General features: G+C 44.2%; 1 protein-coding gene across 2 annotated transcripts in view; it reads left to right on the top strand.

Moving 5' to 3' along the window:
* Positions 1-13,666, top strand: part of STAT1 (signal transducer and activator of transcription 1) — a 44,299-nt gene that overhangs the window by 24,862 nt on the left and 5,771 nt on the right. For both annotated transcript variants that reach the window (XM_082467074.1, XM_082467075.1), the window contains exons 12-23: positions 55-114; positions 2,616-2,645; positions 2,749-2,842; positions 4,061-4,102; positions 5,384-5,467; positions 5,914-6,012; positions 7,116-7,251; positions 8,654-8,703; positions 9,418-9,512; positions 10,292-10,437; positions 11,987-12,172; positions 13,119-13,194. In XM_082467074.1, coding sequence (XP_082323200.1) covers positions 55-114; positions 2,616-2,645; positions 2,749-2,842; positions 4,061-4,102; positions 5,384-5,467; positions 5,914-6,012; positions 7,116-7,251; positions 8,654-8,703; positions 9,418-9,512; positions 10,292-10,437; positions 11,987-12,172; positions 13,119-13,194 — 1,098 coding nt within the window. The remainder of the gene's footprint in view (positions 1-54; positions 115-2,615; positions 2,646-2,748; positions 2,843-4,060; positions 4,103-5,383; positions 5,468-5,913; positions 6,013-7,115; positions 7,252-8,653; positions 8,704-9,417; positions 9,513-10,291; positions 10,438-11,986; positions 12,173-13,118; positions 13,195-13,666) is intronic.

The following is a 13,666-nucleotide window of genomic DNA, read 5'->3' as shown; positions in this document are numbered from 1 at the left end:
AGAAAGAAACTTTATTGAAAAAAAAAAAAGTAATTATGACTTTTTTCTTTTCAGATTGTTGGTGAAATTGCAAGAGCTGAATTATAACTTGAAAGTCAAAGTCTCATTTGATAAGTAAGATATCTTTAATATTATCTAAGATACACGTACTATTGAAATGCTGGCTTTGTTAACTAAACATGGACTTTTGCACTGGGGCCGTTTGTAAGTGATCCCGGCACATTTAAATTGATAGCGCCTGTTCTGGATGTTGGGAGCATCCCCTAGAGCTGGTATCAACGTGCTTGTGCCTTTTTAGACTATAAGTGAACAAAAGAATGAGTGCATTTTATGCATATGAGCTTGTAATGATCAAGTCTCCAAGCAGCTACCACCCCTCCTCCTAGGCCAGCCCTAGAGGAAGGGCCCTTGATCAAACTCCAGGCCACCATGATTCTGCAGCCAGTGTGGACTTGTTTCTGGAGTGAAGCTGACAGCATTCTGGGGGGCCTGTGTGGAGCCTGCGGGCTCCACACTTGTCTCTTCTGGGCAGTAAGAACCCAGGAATGGGCAGGATCTCTCATGGGGTCTAAATGGAGCAGGCCCATCCTGTTTTGTCCTCAGTCCCTGGACCTGAACTATCAGTGACCTAAGCACTTACATTAAGGAACAAGATGGCTTAGCCCCTGCCATCCCCCCTTGATATATTTAATGCTTTTGTTGTTGCGTGTAACATACTAGTTTACCAAGTTTCAAAACCATTTATGATAATCCAAGTCATTTTCCTCTGGCTTTTTATCTCTTTCCATTCCTGTAACTATAGCCTTCTTTGTAGCATAGTCTGTGCCTTTGCTTTTCTCCCATCATCTTTGGTTTCTCTGTGTATCAGTTTACTTTTGCTGCATTAAAAACCCCAAAACTTAGTGGCTTCAACTCTAAAACTTATTAACTTCTCTTATGCTGTGGGCTGTGTGTGGTCCTTCTGGTCTGGGCTGGCTTGGTTATTGCTGGGTGGTCTAGCATGGCCTTGTATGTGTCTGTCTCTGCTGGGATAACTGGGCCCTTCTCTGTCAGGCTCTCAAAGAGGCCAGCCTGGGCTTTCTCATGCAGCAGCGGTGTTCCAAGTGGGTCAGAGCAGCAGCGTGCTGGGCCTGTGAGGCTAGACTTGGAACTTGTACGGCACCACTCCCATCCATCGTGTGGGGAAAAGCAAGTCAAAGTCCCCTGAGATTCAAGGGACAGGGAAATACATTCTGTCTCTTGAAAGGAAAAGCTGCAGAGGCTTTGTGGCCACTACAGTTTACCACACTCTGCTTAACTCAGTCTCTCTTTCAGTTTGTTCTTGCTCTTTTGTCTTTTCTGTCTGTTCCAGTTCTGAGTTTTCTTCTTAGCTTTGACAAGGTAGCTTTGTATCACACTATTCCTTTTATTGTGAATTTTCTTTTTTTGCACAACAGTGTGGGTATATTTAATGCTACTGAACTGCATGCTTAAAATACCTAAAATTTTCTGTTATGTATATTTTACCACAATTTAAAAAACTGAGATGCCACACTGGAGAAACTCAAGTTGAAGGACATTCCATAAAACACCTGAGCAGTGATACTCAAAAGTGTCAAAAACTTCAAAGACTAGGAACGTGTTAGAACGTGTTACAGACCAGAGGAGGCTAGGGTGATATGATGACAAATGTAACGTGGGGTCCTGGCTGGAGTCCTGGGGCAGGAAAAGGACGCTGGGGGGAAGTGGTGAAGTCCAGGTGAAGTGTCGAGTTAGCTAATTGTCATATGCCAAGGCTGGCTTCTTGGTCATTAGAAATATTCCATGGTTATGACGTGTAAGTTCTTTTTTTTTTTTTTCCAGACAGGAAAATTGGTCACTGTTATAACTGACGGTGATTCTCATTCACAAAAGCATTGAACTTCTAGTTGAGACAGGAAAGGAAGCTAACTCATTTAACTATGAGTGCGCTAATGATCTCTTAACCTTCGCCTGCGCCTGACAGATACATTATTTGTCCAGATCATGACGACGTTATCGCTGCATTTGTATAAGATACAGGTCTCTCAAGATTTTAACCTCAGATTTAAAACTTAAACTTGATAGTTTCCCCAAATAATTGACTATTCAAGTACTTCTCTGAAAGCGTTAAAAATAACAGAGAACAAAAATAAGGATCGAGCTGTCACTTTGGAAGGTCCTCTGAGTTGTGTAGCCACAGAGCAGCGCTCTCTGCTCAGTCCCCAGTGCTTAGCTCGGTGCCTCGGAAAGGCACCGACTGAGTCACTACTCAACAAATAGCCATAACTCAGGCTTACGTTTGCTGAGGGTGTGCTCTGTGCTCTCTTCACCGGGTAACAAGTTTCCTTCTCCCAGTGTCCTGTATGGTTGGTGCTATTAGCATGACGTACAGTGGAGAAAGGTGAGGCCCAGACAGTTTACTCAGCAAAACTTGGCAGTGCTGGTGCGGGTTGATTGAGGGACTGAGTGAGTGAATGAAAGGGCTGAACAGCCCCATTATTTGTTATTGATCTTGTACTTTTATATTTTTGTTAAAACTTATCTCAAATTTTAAATACACGTATATGATCATATATATATATATATATATATATTTTTTTTTTTTTTTTTTGCAGAGATGTGAATGAGAGAAATACAGTAAAAGGGTACGTGAAGTACTTTGCGCTATATTTTACTATCGCTTTGTTTGTTTATGTGTTGGTTTAACGGTTCCCAGCCTTTTAAGTATTTGTACCCTGTACTGTCTAGGTTTAGAAAGTTCAACATTTTGGGCACTCACACGAAGGTGATGAACATGGAGGAGTCCACCAATGGAAGTCTGGCGGCAGAATTCCGACACCTGGTAGGGAGATCAGTTTCCCCCTTTTCTGTTGTGTCTGGTTTATTAGGACTTGATTTGTGATCGAGTGGCACTTAGTGCCCTGTGTGATGGGCAGGGCACCCCCTAGGAGAAGACTTCCTAGAGTTCATGGCTGGTGACTTCAGCAGCACTTGGGGAATCTTGGTTTCTCCTCCTTATCCCAGGACTGTTCACTCTGTTTCCTGCCAGTCTTTCTCTCAGACATACCTTCTTTGGGGGGTAGTGATCTCAGTAAAATATTCCATAAACCAGTGTGCACATAAGCTATCCGTACATGGTTCCTCCAGGACCTCAGTGATCACTCACTCTAGATTCTTGGAATTTTCCCAGAGGTCATTATTGCCCCACATCCTGACCGTTCCTTCTCCCCCTCCAAGCGTGGCAGGCCCCAGGAGTCTCTCTTTGGCCCCTTCCTCTCCACCTCCCTCCTGGGGTCTTGCCCACAACCACTGTCTCGAGCACTTTGTCTCCAGAGGAGTAGGGCCCGGGCACCGGGCAGTGGAAATCAGCAGAGGGGTTTAAGTGGGTGGTGCCTTCTCTCCTCTCTCCCTGAGAATCGGGGCTGCCAGTTGTTCTGTAGATGTGTTGGTGCTGAGCCCTGCGCACTTCCTGGGCTGGAGCCTGCAGGGAGGTTCAAAGCATCCTTTTTTTTTTTATTGGCAACCATTTCGTGAACCCGCAAACTCATAGTTGGGAAGCTAGACCTTGTGTGAGAGCCTCGGTCCAACCCAGTAGTCTGAGGGTGTCCAGAGCTGCTCTGGGGGCTCCAAGTTGCTCCCTTACAACCTGCGTGGTTGAAGTCCTTCTGAGGGCAGTCTTAGAGGCCTGAGTCACAGGCCTGGGAGACTGCGGAGGGAAAGGCAAGAGAAGCTGTGCCCTGAGCCTGGGGAGCATGAAACAGCGAATGACGGTGATGGGGGCTGGTTCGGGAAAAGCTAGCCTGGGGGAGGGAGCAGGACGCTGCTCCCTGGGGTGCTTCTGAGCCCTGTGGTGTTCGCAGGGGGTCGGAATGCTGGGAAAAGGCACTCTGCCTCGTGAACCCACGCAAGGGTCGCTTCACCTCCTGTTCCGCATTCTGAAAATAATTTCACTTCCTTCATTCTTTCTAAGTCCTCACTTTGGTTTGGTTTGTAGATGAAAATAGCAACTTTGATGATTATGGTACTGTTTACTAAGTTTTTTTTTTTTTTTTTTTTGTAGCAACTGAAAGAACAGAAAAACGCCGGTGCCAGAACCAACGAGGTGAGTCTTTCTCTCTTGTGATTGGTCTCTAACTAGCAGGTCTGTCCAGTGAGGTTGGCTCCTTGGCCCCGGGGGCCAGGGACCCCTCCCAGAGGGGCGAGCAGCAGGAAGACCCAGCAGGGAAGGGCAGTGGACAAGCTTTGGGACTTGGTGTGTCTGTCATAACGGTAAAACCACTCTGTGCTTGTGCTTTATGGTTGTCAAGTGATTCTGCACATGAATTTATTGGACCCTCAACAGACAGCCCAGCAGAGTAGGTACGGGGGGCTACTGTGTTATTCACATTTCACAGGTGGAGAAGTTGGACCACAGGAAGTTTGCAGGATTTAGCTAAGGGTGCACAGGGAGTTACCTGTCAGAGCTAGAACTAGAGGCCAGCTTCATGACTGCCCTGCCAAAAACGATGTGTGCCGAGAGGGTTTTCCTGCCACGTGTCCCCTACCCAGTGCGTCATCCTTCTGTCAGTTTCATTTCCACAGCCAGTCCTTGAGGAGCTGTGTTTGTGAGGCATTCAGATATGAAGCATGGGCAGAGGACAGAATGCCTGGAGTTGCTTTGGTTTGGACCGGTTGTCATCCTTTGTGCCTGCATGGCACGCACGCTGTCTTTCCCCACGACAGCCAGCAGAGGTCGTGTGGGGCAGTGGGACAGGCATCGGCCCGGGCCTGACCAGCCCTGGTTTGGATCTTGACTATCTTTGTGACCTTCCAGGGATTTAGTTTCCTCTCCTGTGAGCAGGGATGGCAGCCACATCTCTCTGGTTCTAAATTGTTGTGATGCTCGTGTAAGGTGATATGTATGAAGGTGCTCTGAACACTATATAACCTTTCTACCCATACCAAGACACTTTATGACCAGCCAGGCTTATGCAAATCAGCCCTCCCGATAGAAAATCACACCTGGAACACGTGTACACTTTCCACCCCATGTCAGCCTGAGGTGTGCAGCCCGCACACACCCTCAGAAGGGGCTGAGGGCCAGGATGCCTTAGGTCATGAATAAACCCATTAGAAGTTGCTGTTTCCCTATCGACATTTTTTTCCCCTTAATCCATATCCCTTGCCATAATATCAGAAATCTGATCTTTGAGAGAACAGTGAGATACTTGGGATAATGAAATCTGGGATAGATGGTCAAAAATTGGAATGCTCTTCTGAATTGCAGCTGGTTAGGTTCAGGCTTTCTGCAGCCTGTTGCAAAAAATGCTTAGTAGGCTCTTGCAAGTTGCAGGATCAGTGAATGAATCGCTCTATTCCTTTTGTTTCCCTTTTCTCTTTTAAGGGTCCTCTCATCGTTACTGAAGAGCTTCACTCCCTTAGTTTTGAAACCCAGTTGTGCCAGCCTGGTTTGGTCATTGACCTTGAGGTAAGACTTACATGTTCCAGATGTGGAAAACTTTACTTTTACTTTAAACTGTTATGTGTATTTTTATTTCTCAATTTTTATTTTAGATGTACTTACCTAATTGCTAAAAAAGATTATTGTTTTCAGCCAGTACTATCTTGATGTTAATTTAATCGTTCAGGCAGCTAAAGAACTGAATTAACCTTCAGATACTATAAGCTAAATGTTCCAGTTGAGATGTCCTGTGTTAATTTTTTATATGAAGCATTGAAACTTATTTCTTAAAAGATATATCAAAGACAAATTCAACTACGAACCAAAGAACATACCTTTACATTCTTAATTTTCAAATATAAAAGATAATGCAAATGTACAAGGAATCCCTTGCTTAGTTGTGAGGCTGCATAGTGGTCTGAAGGTGATGTTTCTGTGATTCAGATGATTTCAAGGTCTTTGTCATCTTCTAGACGACCTCTCTGCCCATCGTGGTGATCTCCAATGTCAGCCAGCTCCCGAGTGGTTGGGCCTCCATCCTGTGGTACAACATGCTGGTGGCAGAACCCAGGGTATGGAAAACACATCTACTTTCATACCAGGGGTTAACCAGAGACCTCATGCTCTAGCTTCTGCATATCTGAAAGAGCCCTTAAGGGCCAGATGTTGAAGGAAAAGTGGCACAACTCAAGTGGCATTGCTAAGGATTGGAGTAATTCTGGAAAAGCAAAGCATGTGTATGTATTAGAAATGAGAATTATGATTTTCCTTCCATGTGAATAAGCTCAGGCAACAGATAATTTCATATGGCTTTTACTGTGGAAGAGGTCCTTTATTTTTATGCTTTTTAAAAAATGTATATATACTAAATAAACCTGCTCCGTTCTTAGGGTGTGGATACTCTAATATGGTTGATTAATTACAGTTGATTCTGGTTACTCACTGTACTTAAAGTCCTTTAAAGTCACTGTGAACACTGAGTTGGCAGATACTGAACCACTGCGTCTAGGGGAAACATGGGGTTAGGTTCCCATGAGCCTCTGGCACAACCTTTGCATTTGCTGATCAATACATAACCTTGTTTTGTTTAAAGATCCCTTATCTAATATACTTGTTGATTCATTAACATTGAACTCATGGCAAGCAGCTTTATAACTCACATCTGAACAAAGTTTATATATCACATGCATTTTCTCCATAAGGCACTTTGGAACACTAGACAGCACTTCAGCCCTGCACTTGAGGGCCATGTTAAATATGAAATCACCAACAAAAAAGCATATGAACATGCAAAAACCGTGGCACTAAACAGACCTCAAAAAAGACACTCGGGTATAGTATGAGAGCTGAAATAGGAAGGCAGATCATAGCTTTGTTTGACCTCACCTGGAAACATACATGTTTGGCAACTCAAACTTTTCACTGCTGTGTGCCTGGGTACATCTGCAAATGACTGCAGAAGTGCCACGAATATTGATTTGGGAGTTAAGTTTTAGTGAGTTGATGAATTCACAAATGTGAATCTGCAAATAATGAGAATTTCTCTTCTTTAGCTGTGGAAACATCTGTGTGTCATAGACGAGAACTGAACTTTGGCACAGATCCATGTTTCAGTGCCAAGCTTGTGACTGGTGGCTCGTCAGTAGCCCTTAGCTTCTGGGTGTTTTCTCTCTAGAATCTGTCCTTCTTCCTGAACCCACCTTGTGCACGATGGTCTCAGCTTTCAGAGGTGCTGAGTTGGCAGTTTTCTTCTGTCACCAAAAGAGGTCTCAATGTGGACCAGCTGAACATGCTGGGAGAGAAACTTCTTGGTATGAGCATATTCACTTTTTACGTAACTAACAATTGATATTCATAAAATATCTTGACTTGCTCCTTTCCTCCTCTTTGCTCTTTATTTTGTTCAGGGTAGGAGAGTGTTAAAATCTATTGGCTTTTCCAGCAGCAGTTTATTATAGCTAAGTGAGAATGATGCCTCACCTTAGAAGGAGATAGAGACCTGATAAAAGATTTAAATGAATCATTTCCCCATTATCTTATATGAACATTTCTGAACAGGGTTCCTAGGGGAAAGCTGTCTAAATTATGTAAAATATATTACTTGTGGCTAAAATAAATTCTTTGAGAAATATGAAGTTTTATTAACCTTGGGGAGAAAAACAGTAAGCCCCCAACATGGTAAGAATAAGGTCCTCGGGCTGCCCACCACACAGCACACGCCCAGGTCTCGTACCTCAGGTGGCCCAGGTGTGAGGAGACACTGTCCACATCAGGAGGATGCCCGTGACCAGCACTGCCTGATGGGCAGGGGGCAGCCCATGATAGAGAATTCCCTTTCAGTGGCTAATATCATGGACTTATTAGTGTCCCACACTAAGCAAATCTAAGACCTACTAGTCTCAAGGTCAGATCTTCAGTGAATGGGCCTATCTGAACTATTTCTTTAAAAATCCACGGTCACCTTTTTTTCCAGATTTGCTTTCTGTATAGCAGAACTGCATGTACTGCAAACACCAGTAGGCTTTTCCTAACCAAATGGCTCTCAGCAGTGCCTTCTCTTGGCCATGCAGCTGTCACAGAGTCTTGTGCAATTTAATAAAAAGTAAGAAGTCATTCCTATTCCTTTCCCTTATTTGGTGAGAGTTAAGACAGATATCTTTTCTGCCTACAGTGACTTATTTGGGGTTCTCTGTGAAGAGAGATGTCAGGCTCACCACCTCTTATGGCCAGGCTTCTTCAATTTATGTAGCTGATAACCCCGAGGCTTCCTTCCCCTCTCATTTCTCTCACTGGGCTTTTGACTTGCATCGACCTCCCTGAGCCTGTGTCCTATTTGGAGGAGGGCTGAGGGAAATGCCTAATTAATATCTAAAATAATCTTGTAAAGTCAAGTGTCAGTTAAATCGATCACCTAGGGGTGATCTTGGTCTTAGTTTGAACTTGGAAAAAATTTCTCAGGGTCACCGGGAGAGGAGCCTGCCAAGGAGGGAGAGGGAAGCAATGGGAAATGATACTGCACAAGGGGGACCAAATCGAGGCTTCTCCAGAAAGCACAAGTGATTGTATTAGTGAATCTGAGAATATCCACTGTGTACACACAACCTTCCTTTGTTGAGTGTTGGCTCTTTGAGAGCAAATACAACAGCCATCAGTCCAGCCAAAGCTTCAGAATTGATTTCCATTTCCTTAAAAAACTTATTTTTATTTGTTTAGGTCCCAGTGCTGGCCCTGATGGTCTTATTCCATGGACTCGCTTCTGTAAGGTGGGTGCTGTCTGGAGTTTATGCTCTGAGTGCTTTCCGCTCTCTGTTGAGGGTCTCGGATTTCTCGCCCTGGTGCCGGCTGCACCGTGCTTGCTTTGGCGTGTTCCTCTCGCCCACGGAACCCCTAGGGCAAATTGTTTACTTTCCTTCAGCGCTGAAGGTTAGTCTCCAAGCGCGAGTCTGACAGGAAGCACCTGCCTGGGTGATAACATTCTCTCATATCCGACATGAGTCTTCTGTTTCCTCACGCTGACCCCTGGCCTGGCAGCGTTTTAGCCCCGTCCATGAGTAACGTGTGGTCTGTGCCGGCGTCGACAGCCTGCTGGGCCGGAGGGGTGTCTTGAGCCTGCTCAAGCAGTGAGACCAGTTGGGGGGAATAATCAGACCCCGGTAGGGTCACCAGACAGTGCTGACAAGCTCGCGCTACTGGAGTTTAGTAGTGTGAAGGCAGCTGGTATTCTGGGATCATCCTGGAGGTCATTCCCTGGCTGGGTCGCTAATGTTTGGAGAGGGAAGCAGACAGAGCCTGGCTCAGGAAATGGAGAGCTTGGTGTCTGAAAGCTGGTAAGAGGGGAGGGACGGCTCTGTAGGGGGCAGTGCTAGCTTTGGCAGCTGGGCAGTCTTTGCAAACTAAAACCTGATGGTGGGAGGAGACATGCTAAGTCACTGTTTTGGATTTCTTGGTTTCTAATGTGTGCATCTGTATACTTGCAGGAAAATATAAATGATAAAAATTTTCCTTTCTGGCTTTGGATTGAAAGCATCCTTGAACTCATTAAAAAACACCTGCTCTGTCTCTGGAATGATGGGTAAGGGCCATTGATAGGTCTATTTTTGAAACATATGTTGAGCACACACTCCATTACTGCAAGGCTGAGATAGGCCTGACCCAGACAGACTTCATTATTTGGCAAGACTTGGGTGCATCTCACAGAAACAGATGCTTGCAGGCTGTCCCTTCAGGCATTCACGATAGTAGACCCTCATAAGATTAAAATTATATTTCCATAGTATATGTATATGAATTTTCAAAGCTAAATTTAAAAACCCTGAGTGCCATTCATGCCTTCATTCATTCTACAAAAATTTCTTGAGCACCTGCTTTATTGCCTCCAAGTAAGGAAGAAAAAACTTTTTTGACTCGGTAAATTGTTTCTAATTTTTTCCCGGGGTCAGTTGATATTTCAGCAAAGACTTTAACTTGGTCAGAGGTCTAGAATATGAAAATGGATTGTCTGAGCCTTTCTCTTCACTAGAAAGGATGCATGAATTCAGACATTTTCATGGCCTTCAGAATCCCCAGGTGAAAATGAAAGGCTCATTAATCCAGCAAGTATTTATTGATCATCTGTAGCATCCAACGGGCATCATGTGAATGAGCTTTGTTGGGACTTCAGCATATATATGTATGAGTGAAATGCTTCCTGAAGTGTCAATGAAATAGATTTTAAAGCATCTAAAATAGTCGATACATTTCTATCCTGTGTTCTTGTGTCAAGTTGCAGTCATCTTGATTTGAAAGTGAACGTGAAAATTACAGTCATGACTGAACCTCAGAGTACCTCCGTCAATCCCTTTCCATGTGCAGGTGTATCGTGGGCTTTATCAGCAAGGAGCGAGAGCGGGCTCTGCTGAAGGACCAGCAGCCGGGGACATTCTTGCTGCGGTTCAGTGAGAGCTGCCGGGAAGGGGCCATCACGTTCACATGGGTGGAGCGGCCCCAGAATGGAGGTGGTAAGCCAAGACACCTTGCACACACACCGATTCAAAATGTGGGTGCAAGCCCTTCTTCGCTGCAAATCAACTCATACAAATAATGAGCTTTTGACATACAATTGCAGCTCCTCCACTTATCCCCAGCTGAGCTTCCCCAGTAGGATTTAATACATCACCAAGGGCTATTTGGGGTTCGTTGCCTGGAACATATTGTGCAAATGATGGTTTTTTTTAAAAGACAAGGCCTCATTCTTTCCTCTTTGTCAGGTTTGTCATCTGTAGGTGAAAGATGCGAGTCAGTATGACTGGCAGTCATTTATTGGGAGGAAACCCATAGTGCACAGGCGTGAGCTTCCAGACCCACGGAAGGGAATCCCACGTGGATGTGCACGGATGAGGGCAGGCTCTGTGAGAGGGGTCCTGGGGCTGGGTGCAGCCCTCCACCCTGCCTTCTGACAGAGAAGGCTCGTGCACGTTTATCTGGGTTATATCTTGGGTTTCTATTTGACCAAGTGCATCCATGGCAAAAACAATTCCGAAAACCTACGTGTTACGAAACAGGTTTCTGGGGAATGAGAAACAGGTTTCAGTGGAGACAAGAAAGTGATAAAGACAAGCTGGTGACTTTTCACTCTTGCTTGTAGTTTGCTCTGTTTGAAGGATTGGAGGGAAAACTGATTTGTTCCAGTGACTTACGCTTTCAGTTAGAAGACGCAAAAAGATGGGATACTTTTCTCGTTCTATTTTTTTTTTCTTCTGGTAAAAAAACAGGAGAGCTGGGATTAGAGCCCGGTGAGGACAGGAGATGGTAGAGCCTTCCCTTTTCTTCTTCTCCCCTGGTAGTTCTTTTCCTGAACTTGCTGAGAGATGGAACTAGCAAACCAGACAAAGATGAAAACCGTTGGCAACCGGAAAGCTGAAAGCAGGGCAGCACCAGCTACAAAGCTTTGGTCTGAAGTTCTAGGGCAGAGTCCCCAGAGCACCTGACAGCAGCCTCTGGAATGTGTGCCCCAAAAGTGAAATCCTGGATCAGTTAGGAAGCAGGATTCCAATGAAGTCTGGGACTAAGACCAGGAGTGAATTAAACTGTGTTTTTTTACATTAAGGATTAGAGGAAAAAATAGCAAATAGGGGCTCTTTTTGGTTTGTTTAAAAAGTTGTTTTCCATGTGTTGTCGTTGTTTATTTTCATTTTTCAATACGAAAAGAAAGGCAAAGTGAGTTTATCTTCTAGTAACTTAATCTATGGCTTGAGCCAAGAAGACCCAATTAGTAATTAGTTGTTTTAAAGGTATTTAATAAATTTCTTTTGGCTAGACGTACAAATCTAAGTAAATAATGACAAATGCAGTATTCCCGAGAGTAATGCTGGCCTTTATTTTTCCTATTTTAAAGAAAGGATAATAATCTGTTTAGGAATAAAGCAGTTACATGCTCTGATGTAACTCCTAGATTGTGTTTAGTTCTTACCAGGTTCTGTCAAATCCATAAACTCTGCAGTGTTTGTTTCTCTCCTCTATTGTTGCGGGATATTCTGTGGGACTCACTTTGCTTTTTCTTCCTTTTAGAATCTTGCTTCCATGCGGTTGAACCCTACACAAAGAAAGAACTTTCTGCTGTTACTTTCCCTGACATTATTCGCAATTACAAAGTCATGGCCGCTGAGAATATTCCAGAGAATCCCTTGAAGTTTCTGTATCCAAATATTGATAAAGACCATGCCTTTGGAAAGTACTACTCCAGGCCAAAGGAAGGTAAGTGGGCAGAGTGTGCAAGCATTGCCCGATGCGTCATAGCACAGCCCGGCCGTTCCTGTGGTCGTGTTCTCCCTTCATCTAGTCCAGAGGTTTGCGGGAGACAGGCTTTCACCCCACACACTGCCCTTGCCTTCCTATCAGTGCAGGGTGCCAGCACAGACTCCCCCATGCCATGTCACTAGCCCACCCCTTCTTTTGAATTGGTACAAGCAGGCTTTCTAATAAACAGCGCAGTTGAAACATAATACATTGTTTGGCCTGACACAGATAGTAAGAAAGGAGTAAATGGTTTTTGATCTTAGGGGTGTTGGAGAAGGTCCATTTCTGGTCGCGTGTACTTGTTACATTTTTACTTTTTCTACGTGGAGGGGTAAAACGTAGGACCTGTGATGGTCACCTGCTTTATGTCAGCCTGCTCCTGAAATTGAGGAAATGGAGGCCCGGGCGAAGTGAAGTGGTCCCTTCATGGTGACCCGATAAGTTATTAGGTCACATCACTGAGAGCACGTCTAAGCTTAGCACACGGGTCTCCCGCTGCTTAGTCTTCATTGAACCACGTTTGAGCAAGTGGAAGTTAGACTAATCTGGTTTGGAATGCACCAACAAACTTAATGGATGAGTAGTCTCAATATTAGCACAGTTACTTTGGGGAGAAGATGCACCCAGCTTACCTTGACAGATGTGTTTATTACACCAACCAGGCCAGGACCATAAACCAGATTAAACTTCTGTAGGATTTCAAGCCTTAGCTTGACTTCTGTGCTGAATGTGCCTCCCCTTTTTGTCCGGTTGTTGCTGCATTCGCACTACAATTTCAGGTGACCCAGGCAGGGAGTCTAACCTGACCGCCAAGGAAAACAGTCCAGTCTTGATCAAAGAAAAAGTTGATTGTTCTTGTGTAATTTCTGCTAACGGAAAGTGTACGTGATGTGTTTGCTTCTAGCCCCAGAGCCTATGGAACTTGATGGCCCTAAAGGAACAGGATATATCAAGACTGAATTGATTTCTGTGTCTGAAGTGTAAGTGAACACAGAAGACTGACATGTTTAAAATCCTCAAACAAGCCCCCCCTCCTGGCTGGGGCCTGTTGAAGATGCTTGTTCTTTGCTTTTTTCCATTGTAATTGTTGCTGCCACCATCACAGATGGACCTGTGGAAAGATCCTAATTAGAGATCCTGGTGTCACTGCCTATCAGCGTTTTATTGCCTTTATAAAAACAAACAAACAACAAACCCAAAAAATCCAAAAAAAAACAAAGTTGTATTTAAGGTATATAAGTTCTCCCCAAACTGATATTTTGAAAAAGTGTAAATAAAATGAACAAAAATTGATCAGAGTGGGAAAGCAGTTCTTTTCAATCTAGAAAAGGCCAAAGTAATGACTGAGATACATTTTTTTCCGTTTGCTTTTATTTTGTTGTTTCATTTTGTAAAAGGTAGAAAAAATTTTGGAAAAGTCATTGTCAGTTATTTGGCCTGCAGCACTGTCTT

This window comes from Balaenoptera physalus (genome assembly GCF_965194825.1).
Source record: "Balaenoptera physalus genome assembly, chromosome: 6".
Classification (NCBI taxonomy): Eukaryota; Metazoa; Chordata; class Mammalia; order Artiodactyla; family Balaenopteridae; genus Balaenoptera; species Balaenoptera physalus.
This window is presented reverse-complemented; position numbering and strand designations above follow the sequence as displayed.